Source organism: Plecotus auritus, assembly GCF_963455305.1.
Source record: "Plecotus auritus genome assembly, chromosome: 11".
In the NCBI taxonomy this organism is placed as follows: domain Eukaryota; kingdom Metazoa; phylum Chordata; class Mammalia; order Chiroptera; family Vespertilionidae; genus Plecotus; species Plecotus auritus.
The window spans coordinates 689,112-715,886 of NC_137777.1; the positions used below are offsets into that span (position 1 = coordinate 689,112).

At 59.6% G+C, this 26,775-nt stretch overlaps 3 protein-coding genes across 3 annotated transcripts; 2 read left to right on the plus strand and 1 right to left on the minus strand.

The window, feature by feature from the left end:
- Positions 1-644: 644 nt before the first annotated feature.
- On the minus strand, positions 645-10,968 carry ZNF623 (zinc finger protein 623). Its single transcript, XM_080646996.1, has 2 exons — positions 10,853-10,968; positions 645-4,394 (listed from the first exon to the last, which is right to left on the minus strand). Exon 2 carries the CDS (start codon positions 4,316-4,318, stop codon positions 2,825-2,827), a length of 1,494 nt encoding a protein of 497 aa, XP_080503122.1. The 5' UTR covers positions 4,319-4,394; positions 10,853-10,968; the 3' UTR covers positions 645-2,824.
- A 3,390-nt stretch (positions 10,969-14,358) lies between these two features.
- Positions 14,359-19,322, plus strand: GFUS (GDP-L-fucose synthase). The gene is made up of 12 exons (XM_080646681.1): positions 14,359-14,601; positions 14,747-15,092; positions 15,555-15,711; positions 16,053-16,167; positions 17,060-17,188; positions 17,288-17,361; positions 17,580-17,713; positions 17,824-17,888; positions 18,227-18,293; positions 18,389-18,468; positions 18,621-18,720; positions 18,967-19,322. Exons 1-12 carry the CDS (start codon positions 14,476-14,478, stop codon positions 19,020-19,022), a joined length of 1,449 nt encoding a protein of 482 aa, XP_080502807.1. The 5' UTR covers positions 14,359-14,475; the 3' UTR covers positions 19,023-19,322.
- Positions 19,323-21,249: 1,927 nt separating this feature from the next.
- Positions 21,250-26,176, plus strand: PYCR3 (pyrroline-5-carboxylate reductase 3). Its single transcript, XM_080646292.1, has 6 exons — positions 21,250-21,361; positions 22,870-22,934; positions 23,492-23,671; positions 23,890-24,102; positions 24,408-24,500; positions 24,646-26,176. Exons 1-6 carry the CDS (start codon positions 21,262-21,264, stop codon positions 24,826-24,828), a joined length of 834 nt encoding a protein of 277 aa, XP_080502418.1. The 5' UTR covers positions 21,250-21,261; the 3' UTR covers positions 24,829-26,176.
- Positions 26,177-26,775: the final 599 nt, after the last annotated feature.

The window sequence follows — 26,775 nt, forward strand, 5'->3', positions numbered from 1 at the left end:
TACCTCGGTTGCAGGCTCGATCCCTGGCCCTGGTCAGGGTATGTGTGGGAGGCAACCAATGGATGTCTCTCCCATCAGTGTTTCTCTCTCTGTGTCTCTCCCCCTTCCTCCCATTCTCTCTAAAAAAAATTAATGGGAAAATATCCTCAGGTGAGAACTAACAGCAACAAAAATGTGGGCAAAAGTCGGGAACAGACACATCACGGGGATGATACCAGTGGCAACACGCATGTGAAAAGGTGCTCAGCCCCGCCACGCAGGACGAGATACAGACACACGTGCACCCCTGGGCTGGGTTCCGTGTTAGAGGAGTGACAGTGGTGTGTTGACGAGGATGTGGAGCAACTGGAACCCTCACACACTGTGGCCGGAGTACAAATGGTAGTCAGTGTAGAGAAATGGGTTGGCAATTTTTTTTAAGTCACCTGAGCACATGCTTCTATTGATTTTTTTTTTAGAGAAAGAAAGTGAGGAGGAGAAAGGAACATCAATGTGAGAGTGAAACATTGATTGGCTGTCTCCCACACACATTCCAACTGGGGATCGAACCCACAATCTGGGCATGTGCCCCAAGTGGAATCAAACCCTCCTTTTGGTGTAGGAAGAATGTTCCAACCGCTGGGAATGGTGATTTTTTTATAAAGTTAAAAACACAGTGATGACAGCAATTCCTAGTCACTCACCCAAGAGAAATAAAGAGGCATTTCCGAATACTTGTACATAAATGTTCATCAGTTTTATTCTTAACAGTCCAAGCTGGAAACTCAAATTCCTAACAACAGATGAATAATAAACGATGGTTTATACAATCAAACATGACTCAGCACAGAGAAGAGCTACTGCAGCTAGAAACTACACTGGGTTGAGTCTCTAAAACATGCCAAAATGAAAAGGAGTTAGACACACAAGATTACATACCATATGCATCCATTCCTATCGAGTCCTAGAACAAGCAAACTTACCTACGCCGACAGACCGCGGATGTTTGGGGCTGGGGTAGGATTAACTGAGAAAGAGCTGAAGGGCACCCTTTGGGCGATAGAAAGGTTACTTCCTGGTTACGATGGTGGTGACGCGGAGTACGTTAAAACTCTGTACACTTGAAATAGGTGCTCGTACTGTGTGGAAACTGGGCCGCAACGAAGTTGATTAAAATGACCTGCTAATACCCGAGCCCGCACTTCAGACGGTGAGCTCTCCGGAGAGGACTGCAGCCCTTTTAAAACTACTTACTCCCTCGGGGCTTCTAGGATTGCTGAAATTTGTTAACGCAAAATGACTTCATGGGCAAAACTTAACCATTTTACAAGTAGGGGTTTTGGTTGATGTTTAGATCAAGGAAATTCAGAGTCAACAACTAATGGCTTCACTAGCCGGTTATCCGTTGTGTAATAAACTTGCCTGCTTCTGAACAGCTGCATGCAACTCCCTGCTTCTGCTCGGATTCCCTTTATTCCACCTTCTCCAGCTGACAATGCCTGATCTCCGTGGACCAGGTCAAAGGCGACGCCAGCCTCCGCCTTGCTTACCCCCCACACAGCCAGGAACGTGTCTGTTTCCACACGTCGCTCACTGTGTGCTGCCCTGGCTTCCCTATGGACGTGGAGTGACCTCAGGTTCCATGCGTCTTTCCCAGGACTGACCACTGGCCGTTACAGGTTGAAACATTTCAAGTAATTGGCAGAAGGAGCCAGCGAGTAGAAAAGTGAGAGGAGGGTGGAGTTCAGTCCTGGACTGCTCAGAGACAAGTTACGTCATGTGCTGGGACTCTGCCCTGGAGTGAACCAGGGAGATGCACAGACAGCTAAGTGAAGACAGTGCTCCCCAAAGCCGGTGCATGGCCATGGCCGAGCTCTGGCAGCAGCAACGTGAGGGCACGGGGCTCACACTGGCCACCACCTGTGACTTCTGGCTTGAGGACGAGCAGAGACAGTGACTAGGCTAAGAAGGTATTCCCAGCAGCCCAGCCGGTTACACTTTTAAAACACGTGGATTCTGTCCTTGCTTTGTAAATAGCAGCAAAAAGCGACAGAGCTGGAGAGGCCCCACGTACACAGATGGGGGCGGGCATTTTATTGTCCTGCGCTAGACACCAGGGACACATAAACCAGTCCGATATAACTGTCCACAGGAATCAGCAGTGCAGTGATGAGACGTATAAACACAATTCTCATGTATCAAAGTAGATGCAGTAACAGGTGCGAAGGGGTGAAGCAGCCCAGCGGGGACGAGGCTGAGCCGGACACGATGCCTGGAGGGTCTCTCCATGATGAGAAGCCAGGGCAGCAGAGGGAGAGCATGCAGACGAGGCGGCCAGGGCGCAGGGACAGCTTGGATGCGAGGAACGTCCGTTAGTGCTGCTGCAACACTGAGGGAGGTGGTGGGAGACGAGGCTCCAGGAAGCAGAAGACCCTGGGATGCAGGGAGGGAGCCCAGAATGTGCCCAAGGACCACCGGGAACCCGCCTGCGGCTCTCCGACTTGCCTCTTTCGACAGCTCTAAGTCGCTCCATCGCGCTGTTTAATGAGCGGACGTAGTTCTCCTCCAAAGGCAGCTTAACCCGGGGTGAACTGGAATTGTGCGGGAGCATCTAGAGACCTAGCTCCTGGCCCCAGACTGTTCCAGCTCAGTCAGCTGTCTTCAGGTGGCTCTCGCGAGGACACAGGTTCCTGGCCGGTCAGTCCAGCATGGCGGCACACGCAGGCGGCAGCCCACTCCTCAAGCAGCCCCGGCCGTGACTCTGGGAAATGCTGACATGTCCAAAGGCACAGGAGCCACAACACGCATGCCACCCACTTGCAAACATCACCGACTTGGAGCATCATTACAAGTCATCTGCACGATCCCCCTGACTTACAGATTTCTCGCCCAGATGTGGGGGGGTCTTACTCAAGGGAAGCCCCTCCTGAGTAACACCTTGATTACTTTTAAAGTTTGGGTTAGAGTGGAAATCTTTCCCATACTGACTGCAATCGTACAGTTTCTCTTCAGTGTGAATCTTCTGGTGTTGAAGGAAGTTTGACCTCTGAATAAACCCTTTCCCACAATAACTACACACATAGGGCTTCTCTCCAGTATGGATGATCTGGTGGAGCAGCAGCTTGGAGCTCTGGATGAAGGCTTTCCCACAGTCCTTACACTCAAAGGGCCTGTCCCCCGTGTGGATTTTCTGATGTTCTGTGAGATGAGCTTTCTGGAGAAAAGCTTTGCCACACTCCTTGCATTCATATACCCTCTCTCCAGTGTGAATTTTCTGGTGTCGAATAAGGTATGAACTCAGGAAGAAAGCTTTCCCACATTCGTTACATTCGTAGAGTTTCTCTCCAGTGTGAATTCTCTGATGCTGAGTGAAGTTTGACGTCTGGCTGAAGCGCTTCCCACACTCATTGCAAACATAAGGCCTTTCTCCAGTGTGGATCCTCTGATGCTGGATAAGCTTTGAGCTCCTGATGAAGGCTTTGCCACACTCATTACATTCAAACGGCCTCTCTCCAGTGTGAATTCTCTGATGTTCGATGAGGTCCGAGCGATGACGGAAGGCCTTTCCACATTCCTTACATTCATACTGTTTCACTTCTGTGTGGATCTGGTAATGTCGAATGAGGCTTGAGCTCCTAATGAAGGATTTCCCGCATTCATTACACTCATAGGGCCTTTCTCCTGTGTGAATCCTCTGATGTCGAATGAGTAATGAACTCTGACTGAAGCCTTTCCCACATTCTTTGCATTCAAAAGGCCTCTCCCGGGTATGGACGCGCTGGTGTCGAATCAGGTCTGAGCTGTGACAGAAGGCTTTCCCGCACTGAGCGCACTTGAACGGCTTTTCTCCGGCGTGTGCTCGCTGATGCTCAATGAGATCTGCATAGTGAGTGAAGTCTTTCCCACAAGCATTGCACACGTAGAGTCTTTCTCCGGTGTGAACACTCTGGTGCTCAGCAAGATGGGAGCTCTGGCTGAAGGCTTTCCCACACTGGTCACACCTGTGAGGTTTCTCCCCAGCATGAGAAATCTGATGTCTAACGAGGTCTGAAATAAACGGGAAGCTTTTGCCACAAGTCCCACATGGGTGGGCTTCCCCTTCCATAAGTTCTCTCTGAAGGATGAGGAGGTCAGAGCGCAGAACGGGGCTGCCTCTGCATTCACTTCCCACCTGGACTGCCTCTCCCGTTTGGATCTTCCAATGAGTAACTGTCACCTGCTTGAAACCTCCCTCCCGAGATGGGGGGCTCTGCCCTTCCAGGTTTCCTCCTAATCCTGGTGCAGAGACCTCCCCAGACTCGGGGGCAGGAGTCTCCATCACTGTGAGTGTTTCTGACATTGTCCTGAGCGGATTTCCATTCTCAGAAATTCAGGCTCCAGAGTCACCTTCTCATCACCAGGTCCTGCATCAGAACCTGAAATAAAAGAGAGTAAGATCATCTCCCGCCTCATTAATAGACAGGAACCCGCTGGAGCGGGTGGGGGTGAAACACACATCCACCGAGAGAAAAGTGTGTCCTCTGCTCACACTCTTCACCCAACGCACGTCCCCCACACACTTGTCTCCCCCCAAACAGCCTCCCACTTGGGAAGGCTTCTTTGGGGCTCCATCCAGCTCCAGAGGACAGACTGGTTGGGTGGCCAATGGGTCGGGAGAGGGCTTGACCTACCAAAATCAAGATGCATTTCCACAGACACACAGACAGCAACCTTACCGCCTCTTCGATGCCCCTCGTTCCTTCACGTCCTCCCAGTCCTGAACCAGTGAGGCAGGTGAAGAGCGAAACGTTCCCTCCTCGCCAGCGTAGACCCCATGTCAGTGTGTTACACGTTCATTTCGGTTACATATTAAAACCCTTTTCTTGCATCGCTTCTCAGACTTTCGACACTTTTGGCTAAGATCAAGTGTAAAACCATTCTCTCGAACGTCAACCCTAACTCCCCTGCCCCTTTCGTCCTCTATCAGACTTGCATAGGGAAATCCGCGTGGGTTGAATTCCACTTGCTTCCTATCTATGTCTGCTCCCCGCCGAGCTCTCTACTTTCTTTCTTGTTGCTAATCTTCACCCGATTATACTTTTTTCCACTCATTTTTTTTGAGAGTGGAAGCGGGGGGGGGGGGGTGGGACAGACAAAAAGAGAAACATTGATGTGAGAGACATTGGTTGGTTGCCTCCCCACACACCCAACTGGGGCCAGGGATTAAACCTGCAACCCAGGTACATGCCCTTGACTGGGAATCGAACCCTCAATCTTTTGGTGTGTGAGCCATTGCTCCAAACCACCAAGCCACACCAGCCAGGACTGAGCTCTCTCACATGCTTCTTACAGTGTAAAATGTTTATATTTAGGATTAGACAGCTGGACTCAGTTTAGATGATCCCAGTTTTGTTGGCAACGTCCAAAGCACCACCGTCAGGAGCCAGTCGAACACATGCCTGTGACTGTGGGAAGCCAGCTAGGATGAAGGGTGGCCAGTGGGCTAAACTGCAGCAGAGACTGAAGACTGCCCAGCATCCCTGCTTCCTTTGAAATCAATATATATTTTTATTGATTTCAGAGAGGGAGAGGGAGGGAGAGATAGAAACATCAGTGATGATAGAGACTCACTGATCGGCTGCCTCCTGCACGCCCCTTACTGGGGGATCAAGCCCACAACCCAGGCATGTGCCCTTGACTGGAACCGATTTTGGACAGTCTGCAGGCTGACGCTCTATCCACTGAGCCAAACCGGTTAGGGCTCCATTGATTTTTAGAGAGAGTGGGAGAAAGAGGGAAAGAGAAATATCAATGTGAGAGAAGCACATCGATTGGTTGCCTTCTGCACGAGCCCTGACTAGGGCCCGGACCAGGGAGGAGCCTGCAACTGAGGTACGTGCCCTTGATTAGAATCGAACCCGGGACCCTTTGGTCCACAGGCCAATGCTCTATCCACTGAGCCACACCAGCCAGGGCAGCACTTGAGATTTTAGTAGGCACATGGCCACCCAGCCAGTGACTACATTTCCCAGAGTCACCTGAGGCTGGGTGTGACCCTGTGACGGAGGTGCAGCCGGGAGACAGGAATGGCACGTGGCCTGTCTCCCACCCCACCCCACAGGGACATGTGGAGGGGGCCCAGCAGCCAGGCTCTGTAGGGCGAAGGGCACAGCCAGCACCTGCCTGTGAGAAGGAACCTGAGAAATCAAGTTTCCTGCTGGAAACACTAGTACTGAATCCGTTACAGCAACATGAGCCCAGGCTGCAACAGGCTGCCTGACCCTGGAGGCAACGCTCCCTGTGACAGAAGAGAACTGAACCCGCTCACCACTAACGGACGATGCCGAGATGCTGGGCACGCCATGTGCCAACGGGTCTGGAGACACGGCTTCCTGCAGCCGCGGCCGCTTGACGTGGCCGTGACGCAGCCCGGAGACCACGGCCCTGTGGCGGTCACAGAGAACGTTTTTCTCCTTAAAGGCCCGCTAACTTGGTTTAAAAACATCAGTCACCTGTCTATAAGAATTACTTTTAACTCGTTACTTTTCAAGATATAAAGGTAAATGATGATGCTAGCTGAGAGAAACTTAAAAACCCTCAGCACTTCAACAGATACGTTCTGTTAACTGTTTATACACATTCACCCAGACCTCTCCTTAAAGTCATCCACTCACCTACACACAATTTTTAAAAATAAAGATGAGCCCTAGCTGGTTTGGCTCAGTGGATAGAGCATCGGCCTGCGGACTGAAGGGTCCCGGGTTCGATTCCGGTCAAGGGCACATGCCTGGGTTGTGGGCTCGATCCCCAGGAGGGGGCATGCAGGAGGCAGCCGATCAAGGATTCTCTCTCATCATTGATGTTTCTGTCTCTCCCTCTCTGAAATCAATAAAAAGATATTTTAAGAATAAATAAATATAGACGGGATCACACTGTGCCCACCCACCTGCGCCCTGGCATTCGAGTTCCTCCTGTAGATCCGCGGCTGCCTTGGACAGCGTCACGCACTGAGTCCCTCCGGCAGACCAGGCGCTGGAGGAGCGCGGTCCCCGCGTGTCTGGTGTCCCGAGGACAGGTGTTCCTTGAGGTGCAGAGGTCACGACTGAAAGGCGTGGGAGCACCTCTGGGCACCCAGCCCCTCCTCCCCGGGCAGCTCTTCTCGTACCAGCCTGCAGCATTGGGGGCGGGCAGCCCCCCAAGGAGAGGCTGCAGCCAGCCGGTGCCGCCTGTGAGCGGGCAGGAGAAACCCTAACATTTTGCTCTTCACCTGCCTCACAGGCTCAGAACTGGGGGGAAGAGGGGTGCCCATGGAACCTGAACCGGGCACAGTCCTTCGCAACGGACCCGCACGCTCTCCAACACCCCTCCAAACCTGATGAGGAGCTAGTACTGTTACTTCATTTTACAGACGAGGAAACGGAGCCTGAGCCAGGAAGGGGCAGAATTAAGGTCAAGTCCAGTCTGTTGCCTCCAGTGCCATTGCCCGGTGGAAGGTCTGCTCCCTTCGCGGGGTGACCCATCGCACCGACAGGGTGTGCTGCTTAGATCGGCTGGGATGGGTGTTACAGAAGCAAGCTTACAGTTTAAGCCTCGCTATTTCCCTTAATTTAAAAAAGGGGCAGTCAGATGTTGGCTTTTGTTTTGGAAGTCAGTAATAGCTTCTGCTTTTATGTTTTAAGTTTAAACTAGTGGCCCGGTGCACGGATTCCTGCACATTGAAAGGAAATTAATTAGAAGAAATATTTTAATATCACTAGTTGCCCTTTTTCTATAACAGAAGTGTCAACCAAATTCACGATAGACGACAGAAATAAATGATGACTTGTGCATGCGGGGTACATATAAAGTTCTCACGCATGGCGACAGCCAGAGCTTTATATGTATCCTGCGTGCACAAATCATCATTTATTTTATTTTTTAATATATATTTTATTGATTTGTTACAGAGAGGAAGGGAGAGAAACAGAGAGTTAGAAACATTGATGACAGAGAAACATCGATCAGCTGCCTTCCGCACACCTCCCACTGGGGATGTGCCCGCAACCCAGGTACATGCCCTTGACTGGAATCGAACCTGGGACCTTTCAGTCTGCAGGCTGACGCTCTATCCACTGAGTTAAACCAGTCAGGGCCATCATTTATTTTTAAATTGCCAGTGCACATCATACATACTGGCCAGTAGATCACTTCGCCTTTTATATACACTGAGTGGCCAGATTATGATGATCTCTGAACGCATAATAATCTGGCCACTCAGTGTGTGTGTGTGTGTGTGTGTATATGAGGCCTGGTGCATGAATTTGTGCATGGATGGAGTCCGGCCAGCCTGGCCAGGGGGAAGGGACATGGGCAGTTGGCTGGCCTGCCTGTTGGTCGAACTCCTGGTCAAGGGGGAAATTTGCATATTAGCCTTTTATTATATAGGAGGATATACACTGAGTGGCCAGATGATTATGCGTTCAGAGATCATAATAATCTGGCCACTCAGTGTATATGGATACCTGTAGTGCTACCTGAAAACAGCTGGCACCTGCGCTGAATTGTTTCACAGTTTTTTTAACTTTAGAGGAAGTTTGCAAAATCAGATATACCATGCTTTGAATAAACATTCACCTAATCACCAGCAAGCTTTCCATTTCTGCTTAGCTCCCTTTTCTTCTGTCAAGTCAAGAAAAATGAAATTGATGCTCGAATCCGGGACCCAGGTGGGTGGGCATAGTGTGATCCCGTCTTTATTTATTTTTAAAATATCTTTTTATTGATGTCAGAGAGGAAAAGAGAGGGAGAGAGAGAAACATCAATGATGAGAGAGAATCATTGATCGACTCCCTCCTGCACGCCCCCTACTGGGGATGGAGCCCACAACCCAGGCATGTGCCCTTGACCGGAATTGAACCCAATACTCTTCAGTCCGCAACACCCTTTTTTCATTTAAAGAAACCTGATGAGAAAAAAAAAAAAAAGAGAGAAACCTAAATGAAGTGAACAAAAGCAAGTAAAAATACACCGTTCTCGGCTTCCATCAGATACTGGGCTAACGTGGCCCACCTTCCTGCTGTAACATAGAAGTTGCTGGATAAAATATAACAGGCATTGTCTAAATGCACAGCTGATGCTGAGGGAGGTGGGGCAGTCCTGGGTGCTGGAATGGAAGTGAGAGCTGAGCTGGGAGTTCGAACCTGTGAGCAGCCCCGAGTGGCTCTGGGTGGCAACGGGGAGGGACTAGAAACCGTGCCTCTCACACGGCACCGGTAAAGGGGCCTTGGGCTCCCAGGGGAGTCGGAGCCACTGTCTGTTGCTTGGGCCCTAAAGAGAGCAAGCAGGAAGGTGTGCTTCGGCCTGGAGAATAGGAGAAATACGAGCAGGGGCCGCTGAGAGACGTGGGCTGGAGCTGCGCCCTTCTCACCACCGCCCTCCTCACCACCACCAGCGCAGTTCAGCAGGTGGCTTCCTTAAGGCCACACCAGCTACTGGTGTCATCTCCTCCCTCCCCACCGCTCCCCTCTGCTCCCCACCCCTCCCCTCCCCAATGCCATTCCGCTTCTGCTCCCAGGGCTCTGCCCCTGGACGCCAAACACCCTTCTTTGCTCCCGCGTCCAGGGTCCTTGCACCTGTCAACCTCCAGGCCCCAGGCAGCACCGCACAGGCCGGACAGCTCCCTCCACTGCTTTCAGAGGCACCGCCTGCCAGGTCAGCGGCTCCCCTGACCACCTCCCACCTCCTGCTCATGACCACTGCCAGGGCCTCAGGCCTCTGCCGCCTCCCTCTCATTCCCCAGGCGTCTCCGGAGTCAGGACCCCATCGCCGGCGCTCCAAGAGGGACCGGGGCCACGGGTAAGGAAACAGAGCAGCCCCTGCTCCCACCTCTCTGTAAGGGGGTGCCCTGGCTACTGCCGCCGTTAGGGTCCTCTTACACTCGCCCGGCCCGCGTGGCTCAGCGGCTGAGCTTTGATTCCCGGTCAGGGCACATGCTGCTCGGGTTGCGGGCGCTCGATCCCCAGTGTGGGGCGTGCAGGAGGCAGCCAATCAGTGATTCTCTCTCATCATGGATGTTTCTGTCTCACCAGTCCTTTCTGAAATCAATAAAAATATTTAGAAAAGGTCCTTTACAACATTACAGCTGTGAGAGGGACCAAAGTCCCAGCTCTGCGGAGAGGAGCGAGTTATGTCCCAAAGCTTGGTGAGATCGTTGGTGAGGCCGGCATCTCTCGCCGCTGCTGTCATTCACGCGCCATGGACCTGGGTGGGGGGGAGGAGCTGCGGGGACGGGGGGGGGGGGGGGGGCGGGACAAACGGATCTCAGGCCCCGAGGACCCCACGACCATGACGTAGCCCGTGTGTGGGGTGTCCTGACATCAGAGATCTAGGGAAAGGGAACCTTCAGGAAAGCGCGAAGGCAGCGCGGCCAACCCCCCTCTCCCCACCTGGCGATGCTCCTTCAGGCCCAAGCGGGGGGCCATGCTGGCCCGCACCCTCCTGCGCACCTGGGCCCCGGCCAGGGCGGGGCCGGCTCCGCATCTCCCGCACAAAGGGTCTCAGGGCCCCGCCGCTTTCCAGCATCGCCCGGAGAGCTCCCTCGGGCTCGGGGTGGGGAGGAGGCCGCTCAGGGCGTCCGCAGGCTCCGCACATCTGTCCCTACCCCGGGCCCCGGCCGCCGCAGAGGGAAGGAGGCTAGAGGCTCGCGGCTGGCGGGAGTCCTGGGCCCGGCATCCACCCGCAGGCCGTCCCCGAGGGAGAAGAGCTGAGGCCACGGGCCGGCCTGGCAGACCCAGGGTCGCCCGGGACGGCTGCCGGGAGACCGGCTCCCCGAGGCCCGGGCTCCGGGACCCCCGTGCGGAGCCGACCACGCTCAGCCCGGGGCCCGCCCCGCCCGCGGCCCGAGCGCGCCACTCACCCGGTGCCCGGCGGCGGCGAGAAGACAGCGCGCGCCCCGCAGCGAACCCGGGACGCCCACCCCGCAGGACCAGCGACAAAGCCCGCAAGGCGCCCCGCACACCGCGGCCGGAAGTCGGCCCAGGCCCCGCCCCTAGGACTTCCGGATCGGCTCTAGGCGGCCTCTCGGTGGTCGGGCCTTCCGGCCGGGCGCGAGGTGGGCGAGGAGGGAGGGGGGTGGGCGAGGAGGGAGGGGGGTGGGCGAGGAGGGAGGGGGGTGGGCGAGGAGGGAGGGGGGTGGGCGAGGAGGGAGGGGGGTGGGCGAGGAGGCTGGGAGGGGGGTGGGCGGGGGTCGCGGCCGGCACCCGGTGCTGAGCGGTCTTCAGCCTCTGCGCCCCGGGAGCGTGGCCTGCCCCGCAGTGTAAACGGGGGTCTAGTCTCCCGTGAGCTGTCAACGCCGACGCGGACACCGGGCACAGCTCGGGCGTCGCCGCCGAGGCCCCTTCCTCCAGCAGCCCCTGCCCGTGCGCGTGCTCCGGAGGAACGGGCTCATTTTGTAGCGCCGCGTGCACACACGTCGTGAGCGCTGCGCTGGTCCGCGAGGGCCTCCGAGGCCGCGGACTGCGGCTTGGAGAGGGGAGAGGCTCCCGGTTTAGACCGCGGACGGCTGGTGGCTTTCAGCCTCGCCTCTCCCTCTTCCCTGGACCATTCACCTGGGCGAGCTGATAAGACGGCCTGGCTGTTGCCCATTCCGGCCCCACATTCAAAACCGCAAACCAGTTTGCTTTCTGTGCCCTCTCGAGCCATTTTCAGAGCCCTGCCCTGATGCGTCCAGAAAAGCCTCCTGATTTAAGTAGGAAATTGTCTTCAAAACTCTGGGTGTGTGCCCTAACCGGTGTGGCTTAGTGGATGGAGCGTCGGCCTGCCGACTGAAAGGTCCCGGGTTCGATTCCGGTCCAGGGCATGTACCTTGGTTGCGGGCACATCCCCAGTGGGGGGTGTGCAGGAGGCAGCTGATGGATGTTTCTCTCTCATCGATGTTTCTAGCTCTCTATCCCTCTCCCTCTCTATAAAACATCAATAAAATATATATTTTTTTAAAAAACTCTGCGTGTGCGTGTGCGTGTGTGTGTGCGTGACCGCAATAGAAATGAAGCAGGAAAAGGGACTGTCCTCACTACTGCAAGCGCGGCTTCCTTGTGCAGCACCGAGGAAGAGTGCACAACTCCTTCATCTGTCTTCTCCTCACCAAGCCGCATGTCTGCTGCTCAAGTCCTGGCGGCTGTACACCCTTTCACAAATCAAATTCGCCTTTTGCAGCTTTAAGCCGGGATGGCTCAATGGGTAGAGCATCAGTCTACGGACCAAAGCAGGGGTCCTCAAACGTTTTAAACAGGGGGCCAGTTCACTGTCCCTCAGACCGTTGGAGGGCCGGACTATAGTTTAAAAAATAAACAACAACTATGAACAAATTCCTATGCGCACTGCGGGCCCGGGACTGTTGGCTGCTAAGCAGGACAGGCAGCGGCCCCCGGCGGGCCGGATCCATGTCCTCGGCGGGCCGCATGTGGCCCGCGGGCCGTCGTTTGAGGACGCCTGGACCAAAGGGTCCCGGGTTGGATTATCTTTGGTTGCAGGCTCCTCCCCAGCCCAGTCCTTGGTGGGGGCTCGTTCAGGAGTCAACCAATCAATGTGTTTCTCTCACATCAATTTTTCTCTCTGTCTTTCCCTCTCTCTTCCATTCTCCCTAAAAAATCAATGGAAAAATATCCTCAGGGGAGGATTAACTGGAAAAAAAAATTCATCCTTTGCAAAGCACATTCACTTTGGCGTGAAAACAGAGTGAAATAAAACAATAAAGTCACTTTTTTTTGTGATTGTATTCATAGTTAAGGCATGCATGCAGGCCTGTCGTATTGACTGGCATTCGATAGGTGACCAATTGATACATATAAAATTTATTAATTTGATCTTATATTGTAAACAGTTTTCTTTCATTTGGTGAGCCGCCGTAGCTTCAAATCACTAAGTGCTTACAACAAATTACACTTTCCCATAAGGGGTATGATACCAAGGTAAGTTAAATGTTAATATGTCCCTAACTGAATCCAGTCTAGGGAGTATGCGTCTGGGAAAGATAGAACTGCTTCAGTTCCCCGTAGTTTCTCATAGAGCGTGCACAACAGCGAAAAAGGTAGTGCAGCCCTAACCAGTTTGGCTCAGTGGATAGAGCGTCGGCCTGCGGACTGAAGGGTCCCAGGTTCGATTCCGGTCAAGGGCATGTACCTTGGTTGCAGGCACATCCCCAGTAGGAGGTGTGCAGGAGGCAGCTGATAGATATTTCTCTCTCATCGATGTTTCTAACTCTCTATCCCTCTCTCTTCCTCTCTGTAAAAAATCAATAAAATATATTTTTTTTAAAAGAAAAAGGTAGTGCATCGCAACATGTTTTCACTTTTCTCTGAACCTAACTATGTGATAGCATTAACAGGCTTTTACATATTTTGATCCCATTAAGGTATTTTTACATAAATCTTGAATATTTTTTTCAGACCCTGAAAATGGATACAACATCAAACACTGAATCAAGCTCTGGAAGGGCACTGACAACACGCATACGCCGAGGAATGCAAATCACGTGGTCGGAAATTGAGGGATCCAAATCAAGAAGCCCGGTTGTCCCACCTAATAACCCACCGACATACTATCATACCAACCACGATAAATAAAAGGTTTTAATAAAATGTTGTGAAGATGGTAGAACGGTAAATGAATCAGCTTCAATCGCCAGTATTAAAAACAATAGGGCAAAGTGAATTATTTTCCCGTCTAAGAAGAGTGGTTGTGTGTTGATAGGAAAAAAAAACACGCGGAGGTAAATTGAGCAAATAATTGAAGAAGATCTGTGCGAACTTTAAAAGGAATTGGTGACAAGATTTTCAAATCTCGCCCTGACTGGTTTGGCTCAGTGGATAGAGCGTTGGTCTGGGGACTGAAGGGTCCCCGGTTCGATTCCGGTCAAGGGCATGTACCTTGGTTGCGGGCACATCCCCAGTAGGAGGTGTGCAGGAGGCAGCTGATGGATGTTTCTCTCTCATCGATGTTTCTAACTATCCTTCTCCCTTCCTCTTTGTAAAAAAAAAAAAAAAAAAATCAATAAAATATATATAAAAAAAAAATTTTCAAATCTGAACAGCTCTGTGCCTTAAGCAGGCATCCCCGTGAGCCAGGGCAGGTAAGGGAGACAGCTAGGCCTGGGCGCCTGCCGGCGACGGAGGCGGGGCCTAGAGATGGTGTGGGGCGGGGCTTGAGCGAGCGCGGGAGGCGGAGTCGAAGGTCGGCGCAGGGGCGGGCCTGGGTGCGTGCACGTGAGGGGGCGGGGCCTAGAGGTGGTGGGGGGCGTAGACTGAGAGCACGAGCGGGGGAAGGCGGAGTCCAGGGACCGAGTCGAGGGGCGGGGCCTGTGGGGCAGCCCCAGCGTGAGACCGGAAAGGGGCGGGGCCTGAGTCCAGGATGGGGGCGGGGCCTGTGGGACGAAGAGGAGAAAGGAGCCGGTAGGGGACCCGCCCACCGCGCGTGGAATGGGTCAGCTTGGCTGGAGTTTCTTTTTTTTTTTCTTCTTCTTTATTGATTACGGTATTACACATGTGTCCTTATTCTTCCATTGCCCCCCCTCCCACTCATTGGCTGGAGCTTCTTGGGCGAGCTCAGGCCATTCGGGTCGCAGCTCCCGGACCAAGGCGGGACCACCGTGGGCGCCCGCTGGATCCGGTAGGTAGCCGGGTCGGCCGTGGGCTCCACAACCGTCGCGGACCCTTCCCCGCAGTCCGGCCGGCTCTGCGGCAGCCACCAGCGGCCAGTCCTAGACGGCGCGCCTCGGCTTCTCCAGCGGTAACTGCTGCTCCTCCTAATTCAGGCTGCGGAGCCTCTCCTCTCGTACTTCCCACCCTCCCCAGTGGGGTCTCGCCCCGCGCCCGGGCGGTTGTGGCCCGAGCACCCTGAGGCCACCGCGCCAGGATCAGCTCCCCAGGACCCGCCCCGCGGATGCAGACCCGGCGAGAACTACATTTCCCAGGATGCTGCGCGGTTCCGGAGTCCACTTCACGGCAGCGCCCGTGCGCCCGGAGAGGACTCCATGTCCCCGAATGCCTCGGGAGCACCCCGGGCCCCGCCCCCCCACCTGGCTCTGGCGCGCGGCTGGATACAGCCAGCGCCGGAAGTAGCCATCTGGCAGCCGGGCAGGTGGGGTGGAGTGGGTGCAGGTGAGACCCCCCAGAATACCGGGGGGAGTGGGGGGGGTGAGACGTCGCGAGCCCGGCCTGGGCCCTGGGCGCTCCCTGACTGCCGGGAGCCTGAGGGTGCTGGGACCCCGGGGGCTTGGATGGGACCCGAGGGCGCTGGCGGGTATCCCGGGCGCGAGAGGGTCCTGGGGACGTGGGAGGGGGCCTAGCTGCCAGGTGCCTGTGGAAGGGGCCGGGGAAGGGCCTGGGGGCGTGGGAGGGAACCCGCGGGCTCTAGGTGGCTCTGGGCCTAAGGAGGGATCCGAGGGAGTGGGGGGGTCTGGAGGCGTGGGGTCTCCCCACAGGCCTGCTGCTGGACTGCCTGTGCGGTCGGGAGCAGCGGGTGTCTGGGCAGGGCCCCTCCTGTCGGGGATGGACAGGGGGCCCTGCAGCGGGGTCAGGCCTTCCGGTAGGGCCTCAACCTCACACCCTTTGGCTGTACAGGTGCAGCCGCCATGGGTGAGCCCCAGGGGTCCATGCGGATCCTAGTGACAGGGGGCTCTGGGCTGGTGGGCAGAGCCATCCAGAAGGTGGTAGCAGACGGGGCCAGGTTGCCAGGAGAGGACTGGGTGTTTGTCTCCTCCAAGGACGCCGATCTCACGTGAGTGGGCCCATCCCTGGAGCACACCCCTACCCCCCCCTACCCCCCCCCCCCCCGCCAGGCCCTCTCCCGACAGAGCTCTGGGCCAGGCCCACCCCTGAGCCTGGTGGCCTCATGTCTGCACCCTCCCTGCCAGGTGACTGTCGTGGCCTGGGTGTGCACAGCTCTGCTCCTAGGCAAACATCCTCCCACACCCTCCTAGCAGCAGGGGCCTGAACTGGCCACCTTGCCTTGGGGCAGCCCATCCCGCTATGGGCCCTGCCCAGCCCGTCTCCAGCTCCGCAACCCCAGGGCCTAGTCCCCTCGGCCGTCCAGGGACGCTGACAGCCCGCTGTCCCCAGGGATGCTGCACAGACGCGAGCCCTGTTCGAAAGGGTCCGGCCCACGCACGTCATCCATCTCGCTGCAATGGTGGGGGGCCTGTTCCGGAATATTAAATACAACCTGGACTTCTGGGTGAGTGAGGGCCCCAGTGAGCACGGGAGCCAGGAGACGGCTTCTGGGAGCTTCCTGGCTGGCTTCCCACACTCGTGTGCTAGGAAGGCCCCGATGGTCAGGGCTTGGCACAACCTGTGGGCGGAGGGGCATGCAGGTGGGTCTGGGGGCACACAGCTGGTTCCTGCCACTCGAGTTCTAGATACTCCTGCTCCTGGGACCTCTCTGGTCCAGCTGCACGGAGCCCGGCCCGCCGGGTGCCGCTCTGATCTGGTCTGCGGCACGTGCTCTCGGGGGGACGGGGTGTGCTGTAAGGGGCAGGAGGAGAATGGGGCGCTGTCAGCCGCGCCTGAGTGTTGGCCTCACCATCCCTGGGCAGTTGGCCTTGGTGCGGTCCAGCCCTGCACCCGCCACTGGGACGGCAGAAGCTCAGACCAGATTCTGCCCAGGGGCGCCTGTCGGCCAGGGCCCTCCTTCCGGTCACAGCCTTCTCTGCAGCCTAGCCACCCTCGCTCCCTTCTCCCCAGGCCGGTCCACATGCCGGGCCACCTCACGTCCAGTTTCCAGGGGGCAGGTGGGGCCCTGGGAGGGTGGGGACAGCGGTTTCCCTGCTCCTGGGCAGGAGAGCGGGGTGAGCGCCACTGGGACGGGTGAGATTGTGCCCCTGCTCTGAGCAGCCCCGTCACTGGGGCCCAGTCCTGAGCTGAGGGGTGGGGTCCTCTCCTCCAGGCCCTGGGAGTGGGACCGCCAGCTCAGGGTGTCACAGACTGAGGGGCAGGGCAGTTAGGACCAGCAGGCTCAGGCACGGTGCCTGTTGGAGGAGCCAGGGTGTCCCCCCACTTCTGTCCCTGGAGGAGCAGGTAGGGGTTGGGGTTCTGCCCGGAGGGGCCTGAACCTGCCCCCCCACCCCCAGAGGAAGAATGTGCACATCAATGACAACGTCCTGCACTCGGCCTTCGAGGTGGGAGCACGCAAGGTGGTCTCCTGCCTGTCCACCTGCATCTTCCCTGACAAGACCACCTACCCTATCGATGAGACCATGGTGAGACCACCAGCGGGCTGGCCGGCGGGGGCGGGGCGGGGCAGGGGCAGGGCGGGGCCTGGAAGCAGCGGTCTCCTCTACCCCTCCTTACCCCCCCAGATCCACAACGGGCCACCGCACAGCAGCAATTTTGGCTACTCCTACGCCAAGAGGATGATCGACGTGCAGAACAGGTCCTCCTGGCAATGCCCAGCTGGCCCCGCCAGGAACGGGGGAGAGGGCCCGTGGGTGGGGGGCCCAGTGGGTCACCTGTGGGGCTCCCAGGCCTCCTCTCCCTCCTCTGCTGGCCTCTGGTTATTCCATCCCTAGGAGGCCAGGGCGGGGCGGGGCGAGTGGTGGAGAGCGAGGGCCGGTGGAGAGCGAGGGCCGGAGGGCATGCTGTGCTCTGCAGGGCCTACTTCCAGCAGCATGGCTGCACCTTCACCGCCGTCATCCCCACCAACGTCTTCGGGCCCCACGACAACTTCAACATCGAGGACGGCCACGTGCTGCCGGGCCTGATCCACAAGGTGCACCTGGCTAAGCGTGAGTGCCCAGCGAGGCCGGACCGCCTCCCGGTGCGCCCCGGGGGCTCAGCTGGGGGAGACGTGCGGTGACTGGCACGGCCTCTGACGCGCCCCTCCCCCAATTTGCAGGCAGGGGCTCGGCGCTGACGGTGTGGGGCACAGGGAAACCCCGGAGGCAGTTCATCTACTCACTGGTTCGTGCTGGGGGGCACCCAGCTGTCCCCAGAGCATCGCCCCAGGCCGGCCTCGCTGGCTGGCTGCGAGGGTGGGGGAGTGGGGGTGTGGGGGAGCCTGGGGAGGGGGAGGGCCTGGCTGACACCTGGAGGAGCAGCCACTGGTCCTCGCTGAGCCCCATGGGGTTTGCTGGGTGCAGCTCTGAGCTCAGCGGGGGAGAGGACTGGATCCGTTGGGGATGAGCTGGCCAAGGACCGCCCAAAGGGAGGGATCCCGGTCTCAGCAGGGCTGCTTGGAGGAGTTGACTGGGCCCCATGTGGCCATGACTTGTGGCCTTTGACCCTGCCTGGCTGACTAGGACCTGGCCCGGCTCTTCCTCTGGGTCCTGCGGGAGTACAGTGAGGTGGAGCCCATCATCCTGTCAGGTGGGCACCTGCAGCGGCAGCACAGTGTGGGGGCTGGGGCGGGAGACCAGGCAGCGAGCGGAGGCTGACCTGGCCTGGGCCTGCGCTCCCTGCAGTGGGCGAGGAGGATGAAGTCTCCATCCAGGAGGCTGCCGAGGCCGTGGTGGAGGCCATGGACTTCCACGGGGAGGTCACCGTATCCTTGGCTCCGTGGGCCTCCCGGTCAGGCCGGGGGGTGGGGCTCCCCCTGGGAGCTGGAGGACAGAGCCTCCCGGGAAAGGCGGGGGAGGTTCAAGGGCAGGCTGGGGCGGGCTGCCCCTTCGGCTATGGCCTTGACCAGGCTCCCAGTTTGATACAACCAAGTCGGACGGGCAGTTTAAGAAGACGGCCAGTAACGGCAAGCTGCGGGCCTACCTGCCCGACTTCCGGTTCACGCCCTTCAAGCAGGGTGAGCCCCTGCCCCTCACACAGCCCTCCCGCCCCCGTCCCTCAAGACCTCCTGGCCTCTCCTTCCTGGCTCTGGGCGACCACTGCCCTGCCTGGGGTGGACGCCTGGCAGGTTTGGTCTTCAAACCCTCATCAGGCAGCAGGAAACGGGTGACGACCCTCTGAGGCTGGGGACCCCCCGACCCTGCCTCCCGTGGTGGTCCGTGCAGCCCTGCCCTCACCTGCCGCCCCTCGCCTGCCCCCGCAGCTGTGAAGGAGACCTGTGCCTGGTTCAGTGACAACTACGAGCAGGCGCGGAAGTGAGCGTGGCGGTGGGCCGGCGCCACTGCCCCCGGACCCCGCGGCTGCTCAGCTGGCAGAGCCCAGTGGCAACACCCTCAGACCCTGCCAGGAGTCAAGGGCACTGCCCACATTCCACCCCCTCCACCAGGGAGGCTCCAGGCAGCTGTCCAGTGGGGCCACCACTCCCTTCGTTCCTCAGGGAAACCGAGGCCTGGCCAGGCCCCGCACCTTGCTCCTCAGGTCCAGCGCCCAGGTCCTGGGTGTCCACTTCTGATCTTGTCTTCCTGGGAGCCAATAAAGTACATTTCACAGGCCCGGCCCTAGTCACTCCATGCCAGCTGTCCCCCCACGCCAGGCACTGCCTGCTCGAGCCCGGCCAGCCCCAGGACCCGCCGCCCCTACTGACTGCCCAGCCCCTGAGAGGTGCTGGGCCAGGGCAAGCCACCTGCGCCTGGGGTGGCGGAGGAGGTGGAGACGGGGAGAGGCCGGGGTGTGGGCAGGAAGCAGGCAGGCCACAGGGGTGAGACCGGCTGGGCATCCCCTGCTGGACCCCTGGCCACGAGCGGGCCTGGTGACCTAAGCTCCCAAGGGCTTCGGAGAAAGAAGCTGGGACTGGATTTGGACAGGCCGAGGGGAGGATGGTGACTGGGTGGCTCAGCCTCCCTCGCCCCCTCAGGCAGCGGCGTGGGTGATGGCGCCCAACTGTCCTTATTCCATGAACAGTAACAGGTGTCGCCGAGGGGCCCTGGTGGGCAGGGAGGTAGTGCAGGGGTCTCCCATTCTCAATAGGAGCTGGGCAAAGTTCAGACAGATCCCCCGGCCAGCCAGTTGGCACTGGGTGTGGGCCCTGGAGCACCCAGCAGCTCCAAAGCCGGTCGCTGGACTGCCTTGCCCAGGACCCAGGGGCCCGCCTCTTCCCAGGGCCCCTCTCTCCCAGTGCCCTCTGCCACCTTCACCCAGCTTTCCTCTGGCCCCGATGCGCTGCTACGTCCATTCCTTCCTTCGTCTATGACGCGGCATTGCCGTCTCCGTGCCAGGCACCGGAGCCCACCTCTCGCCCCGGGCCCCACTGACTTCCCACTGTACTTGTCCTCACCCAGGCAAGCCCAGTCATTTATCCCGCGGGCCTCCCCACGGCTGGCCCTGAAGCCCCTCCCATGTCAGTGCCTCCCTGTGGTCTCAGCTGTGGTGGTCCTTCCCTCAGGGCGCCCACCCTGCCGTGGGGGATGGTCGCGTTTGGTTTGCTTGTCCGGAAACACTCGGAGCTCCAGGACCCTCCAGTGTCACCTCTGGGCACCAGGCCTTTGGGAAGGAAGGCCCTCTCTCCATGCGGGGATTCCAGGCTGGGGTGGCGCCTGGGATCCGCCAGGTGAGAACAGTGGGAAGGAGGCCAGCACGGAGCAGAGGCCCGGACACGCCTGGCAGGACGCAGGTAGCTGTGCCCTGAGCGCCCCTGGTGGTCCTGTGTGTGTTTACATGGAGGAGAGGTCTCCCCGACAATGCACACAGAACGCGGTCCTCAGGCTGAGGGTCAGCCGCACCCCGACCAGAGCGGGCCACACTGCAGGGGCAATGCTGAGTGAGTCCGACGGGGCGAACAGCAAAACACACACCAACTACAATCGCACAGGTTCAGCCTGACTTTTTCCCACGCCAAACAGGACACGCACTGCCACGCCCGTCCCTGCTCCTGGTCGGTCTCGACGACGGGCCCTGGCCGCCAGGCACTCCTGGGGCCCAAGCTCTCCTGCCTCCCCGCTGCCCAGCGACCATCGATCAGCGGCTCCGGGCTCCGCAGCGTCCCCACGAGGGACACCACCGGCCACGCTCCAGGGCACGGACCTCCGGGGCAGGTCGGGGGAGACCCCCCTTTTCCGACCCTTCCCCTTTGAATGGGGCTTCTCCAGCCGCCCTTTGGAAAACCAGGACCTGCTCTGCACACACCCGCCCGGATTGGGCCCCGGCTCGCCGCCGCTCTCCTGCCGGGACCCGGGCTCCCGCCAGCCGCGCTGCACGCGCGACGACTCCGGGGGCCGAGCTGGCGTCCCCGCCCACGCCAAGCCCACCGGCTGTCTGACGCCAAACTCTCCGACCAATGAGCAGAGAAGGGGCGGGACCCAGTGCTCCGCGAGCTGTAGAGCGCAGAGCACGACGGGAGGGGGCGGAGCGTGCGGTCCCGAGAGCCAATGACGAGGAAGGGGCGGGGCGGCGTAGTCCATTGGCGGGGTGGGGGCGGGGCCTGGGGCGCCGGGTCAGTGTGATGGCGGCGGTAGCAGCAGCAAAACCGACCTCTCGGCGCGTGGGCTTCGTGGGCGCGGGCCGTATGGCGGAGGCCATCGCGCAGGGCCTCATCCGAGCAGGTGGGAGGCCGCGGGCGCGGGGCGCGCGGGGACGTCCGACGCCGGGCTGGTGTGGGAGGGACGGGCCTGCCTGGCCGAGCTCACCTGCCCACGGGGATGAATCCCGCAGAACCTCCGGGCGCAGCCTGGCAGCCAGGGCCCTGCACGCTGGGGTCCCGGGGTGGAGCGGGGGCGGGCGCCTGGGCTGGGGTCCCAGGGCGGAGCGGGGGCGGGCGCCTGGGCTGGGGTCCCGGGGCGGATCCGGTGCGGGCGGCGTGGGCCCAAGCGCTGCCCTCGGATCTCGCCTTCCCTCTGAGAACACGCCAGAGTCGCTGTCCCCACAGTAGCCACCAGCCCGTGGCCATAGAGCCCTTGAGTGTGGCTGGGCCGAACTGAAAAGTACTCTGAGTGTAGCGAGTAAAATACACTCCGGGTTTGGAAGGTTTGGCTCAAACAAAGGAAAAGTAACGTGTCTCAGTGAATTATGTGTTAGAAGGGTACTCTTTGGGGGTTAAGCAAGAGACAGTACACTAACTTCACCTGGACCCGCCTCCTGGCGTCACGTGACAACGAGACGACGTGGTTCCACATGGGCAGCGCTGGCTTAGAGTCCGGGCTCTCCCGCCAGCTCCCCGGCCTGGGACGGGTTGCTTAGCCTCTCTGAGCCCCGATCCTTTTTCCTGTTTGTACGCCAGCTTCCCTCCCCGTAACCCCTTCAGGATCTCTCTACCTCTGCACTGAGGACATTGGGGGTCAGGTCATCCCCTGTGGAGGAACTGGTTTGCTGCAAGGGACGAGAAAGCTGTCTGACCCCTGCTTCGCAGTCATTAGAAGCCTTTTCCCGGGAGAATGGGCTGGCCTTCTGCCTTTAGCCATGTACTAAAGGCCAGAGGGGTCAAAGCCCCGCACACCATAGTTTCCTGCGAGTCGCAGCTGCTGTAGCTGTGAAGACCATCCGTGTCACCTGCCTCCCAGGGCCGGTCCGGATTCCGTGTTGAGCACAGTGGACGTCACAGCCACGATTCATCAGTTGTGGGCTCAGGTTTGGGGTGCACTCCTGCCCTCCCGGTAGACATGACAGAAACCTGGCCTCCCTAGGCCCGCACTCCACAAACACAGGTGGTTTCTATCAAACAAACGGCCTCTGCGTGCAGGTCCCAGCTCAGGTGCACCCTCTCCCACGGCAGCCCACCCCCCACTGGGCCTCACTACCATCATGTCCCCCTCCCCTCCACGCTTTGCTTCCAGCCCCTGGAGGCAGAGGCCCCTGGGATCTGTGTCCTCACAGGGTGAGGCCAGCTCGCGGCCCCCGTGGCCCAGCAGGGCCTCTGGACTCAGCCACAGGAGTGGCCGGGACTGCCACGTAGAACTCAGTGGACCCGCGTGCCTGGTCCTGGCTGCACGGAGCACGTGGGTGTTTGGAGAGTCTCAGGCAGCCAAGGGCCATCTTCAGGAAGGGGCAGGCTCCCCTGCTCCTTCTCCCCCCGCTCCCCCCCCTCAGTAACACCAGTCCTTCGCCTTTCTCTCAGGGAAGGTGGAAGCCCAGCACGTGCTGGCCAGCGCACCAACTGACAGGAACCTCTGTCACTTCCGGGTGAGCCAGGGCCCAGCTCTTCTGAATCGAGGCTCCCTCCAGGGACCCAGGGGGGCTCTCGGCTCCTGCCCCCCTGAGACACTTCTTGAGGCCAGGGAAGTACTGCCTACGTAGCTAAAGTTTGAGGCTGGCTGGGGAAGCGGAGGTCAAAGGCCAGGAGGAAAGTCAAGGTTGTGGAGGCCCATGGCAGAGTAAAGGGCTATGGGTGTGTGCGCATGTGTGAGTGAGCACGTGTGTGAGTATGCCCATAAGTGAGTGTGTGCATGTGTGAGTGTGCACGTGTGTGCGTGCATGCCTGTGTTGGGGTGGGCAGGGATGGCCGTGGGCACTCACTGGGGCTGGAGAGCTCGCAGAGGTGCTGACACAGGGTCTGTGAGGCTCAGGGCTGGGTCCTGGGCAGGAGTGGGTGGTCTGGGGGAGCCCGGGGCATTGGGAGGGGTGGTGCAGGCATTTGCAATGGGGGAGCCATGGGAATGCAGGGTGGCCTCCAGCCAGAAGGGCGGGGGTCTAGGTAGGTGCCCACTTACCCTGTCCTGGTCCCTGTGTTCCTGGTACAGGCTCTGGGCTGCCAGACGACCCATTCCAACCGGGAGGTGCTTCAGAGCTGCTCACTCGTCTTCTTCGCCACCAAGCCCCACGTCTTGCCAGCCGTCCTGGCAGAGGTGGCCCCTGTGGTCACCGCCGAGCACATCCTGGTGTCTGTGGCTGCCGGGGTCTCTCTGAGCTCCCTGGAGGAGGTGAGTGGCCCACGGGGAGGAGGGGCGATGAGGCTGTGACCCCAGACCAGCTCCAGCCTGGGCTCAGCATGGGTGGGGCAGGTGGCAGCCAGCCTGCAGAATGGCCAGGCGGCTAAGGGGACGGGTTAGGGTTCCTTCTGGCGCCACACCAGGGAGCGGGGAGGGAGCCTGGCTGAGCCGTGCGCCTGGCTCTCTGACCACAGCCCCTCTCTGGCCAGCTGCTTCCTCCGAACACACGGGTGCTGCGTGTCTCCCCCAACCTGCCTTGCGTGGTCCAGGAAGGGGCCATGGTGCTGGCCCGGGGCCGCCACGCGGGGAGCAGCGAGGTCGAGCTCCTGCAGATGCTGCTGGAGGCCTGCGGGCAGTGCGAGGAGGTGCCTGAGGCCCACGTGGACATCCACACGGGCCTCAGTGGCAGTGGCGTGGCCTTCGTGAGTATTACTGCCTCCCTTCTCCCCACCCCCCCCCAGCCCCACAGGCCAGCCAGCGGCCAAGGCCCTATGGCCACTCCTACCCGCAGGACGTGACGGCGTGCTCCCTGCTGCCCATGAGCTCGGCTCCCCCACGTCACTGCCCTCGGGGCCTTTGAGCTGGGCCTCGCAGACCTGGGCGCAGGCCTCCGCTCTGGGCCCTGCACTGTGGCCGGCGCCCCGGGCCTGTTCCCGAAGGTCCGAGCCTTCTTCCGCTGGGGGCTGTGCCCAGGGGAGCGTTGGCTTTTATCCCGCTGCCCCCACAGGTGTGCGCGTTCTCCGAGGCCCTGGCTGAAGGCGCCGTCAAGATGGGCATGCCCAGTGGCCTGGCTCACCGCATCGCCGCCCAGACCCTGCTGGTGAGTGACTGTGGTCCCGGGGACGAGGGAAAGGGGAGCCTGGGGGCCTCCCGGAGCAGAGGGGACGTGTGGCAAAGCTGCACAGTGGGGGGAGGAAGAAGGGGTTCCCATGTCCCCGTCACTGCCCCCATGCTCCTCTCCCCAGGGGACAGCCAAGATGCTGCTGCAGAAGGGGCAGCACCCGGCCCTGCTGCGGACGGACGTGTGCACGCCGGGTGGCACCACCATTCATGGGCTTCACGCCCTGGAGCAGGGCGGGCTGCGGGCAGCCACCATGAGTGCCGTGGAGGCCGCCACCTGCCGGGCCAAGGAGCTCAGCAGGAAGTAGGGTCCCCAGAGCAGCCCTGCCCCCCGTGCCCTCTCCCAGCCCCTCCTGGAGGACGGGTTCTCTCTGACCTGCTGGAGCCTGGCGGCTGTGCCCTGCTTCCCACACGGGGAACGCGAGGGGCAGGACCGGAGGGATCCCTGAGCGTCCATCGCCTGGCACGAGGTCTCCTGGTGATGGCCACCACCCAGGGGCCGTAGGCTCCGAGGCCTGAGCACTGGTGGTGCTGGTCAGGGGCCGTGGCCTGCCGCCTGGCAGGGGCAGGAGCAGAGCCCCGGGCCCGGGAGCAGCTTGGGGGGTGGGGACATAGACATCTGCACAAGACCTGCCCCCCTCAGTGAAGCCAGTCTGCCCTGTTAGTGGGGGGCCTAGGCCCTGAGGGGGGCCCTGTGGGGGGCAGCGTCAGGGTGCTCTGCCCCCCCTGTGAGGGCTGGGGTCCCTGTAACCCCCAGCCACGGGGTGGCCACTCCGGGGAGGGCAGAGGGAAGGATGGGCCTTGGCCAGTGGGGACCGCACACCTGGCTTCAGCTGGCAGGGCCCTCCCCGAGACCCCGGGCTCCTGGCAAGGGGCAGGTGTCGCTGGCTCTGGTGAGCCCTCTCGGTCACGTCCTGAGGGTCCCTGGCCTGACTGCAGGACCTGGCCCTCCCCATGTCCCTGAACAGACTACCAGGCTGGGCACGGGGGCGAGGCGAGCTGAGGGGCCTTTGGTGGGGGTTGCTGCAGCTCTGCCCCAAGGCTCACTGAGGCCTCTGCACGCCAAGGCCCAGAGGCGGGTGCTCCCCTGGCTTCTACCGTTCCCACTGCCACCGACCAGCGAGGCTTCAGGGAAGGCACCTGGAAGGCGCTGGGGTCCTCCGCAGCAGCCCCCCCCCCCCCCCCCCCCCCCCGCATCTGCCTGGTCTGCCATCCGCCATCCGGGCAGCCCCAGGGGCGGTGCCTCCTCCCACCCTCTTCCTGCCCTCCTTTGGTCTGACCCTGGCCTGCCTCTTGTCAGAGGGTCTGCCAGAGTCCATTTCACAGAGGGGGGCGCTCTCTGCTGTGAAGTGGGAATAAAGTCGCTGTCCTGTAGCACGGAGTGGCCGATATTTCGCAGGAGGCCGTAAAGCCAAATCCCAGGGCCTGGCAGTGCGTGAGTGACTCACGCCGTCACCCCCAGCACCCAGCCACGCATCGCCTCAGTCCTGGGGCCCAGGGTGGGCTCGGCCCCCAGCCACTCCCTGAAGGAGGCCCTTGCTGAGCCCAGCCCACCTGGAGGACACATGAATTCAAGGGGGCGGGGTCGCAGCCCGGTCCCTGGCCGGCCAGGTCTCCACTTGTCCCCCAGCTAACATGGCTTTTCAAAGAAACTGGTGCATGCAATGGTTGTTCCTTTGTTCCCTGTGGTCCCATTTTTATATCCTTACACTTTCTCAGCATATGAGGTGTTTTACTTTTTAAATATTTTTTTATTGATTTGAGAGAGTAAGGGGGAGAGGTAGAAACATCAATGCTGAGAACCATTGATTGGCTGCCTCCTGCATGCCCCCGGGGACTCAAACCTTAACCTCCTGGTTCGTAGGTCAGCATTCATCCACTGAGCCACAGTGGCTGGGCCATATGAGGGGTTTCAGACCCAAGCACTCGGTCAGAGCTGCACAAACAAGACTAGAGTAGGGATGTGTGTGAAGTTGACAAGTTCAGCCTTTATTATAAAATCCACTGGGCTCATCTGAGCAGGTGAACTCCGCCTTCAGCGAGGCGAGGTGTGAATGTGCCCTCAGAGCAGGCTGCCCACAGCACCCTCAGGGATGGCACCGGAGCCAGGCCTCACCTGGGGGCACCCTTAGCAAGGGCCAAGCTGCCGGGGCCCTGCTCCCACCTGGCCTCTTCACTCAGGCCCGACCTGCACGTGGGCCAGTGGGCTGGGGTCCCCGGTGATGGGCCTCCCAGCTCGAGGCTCTCCCCTTCCT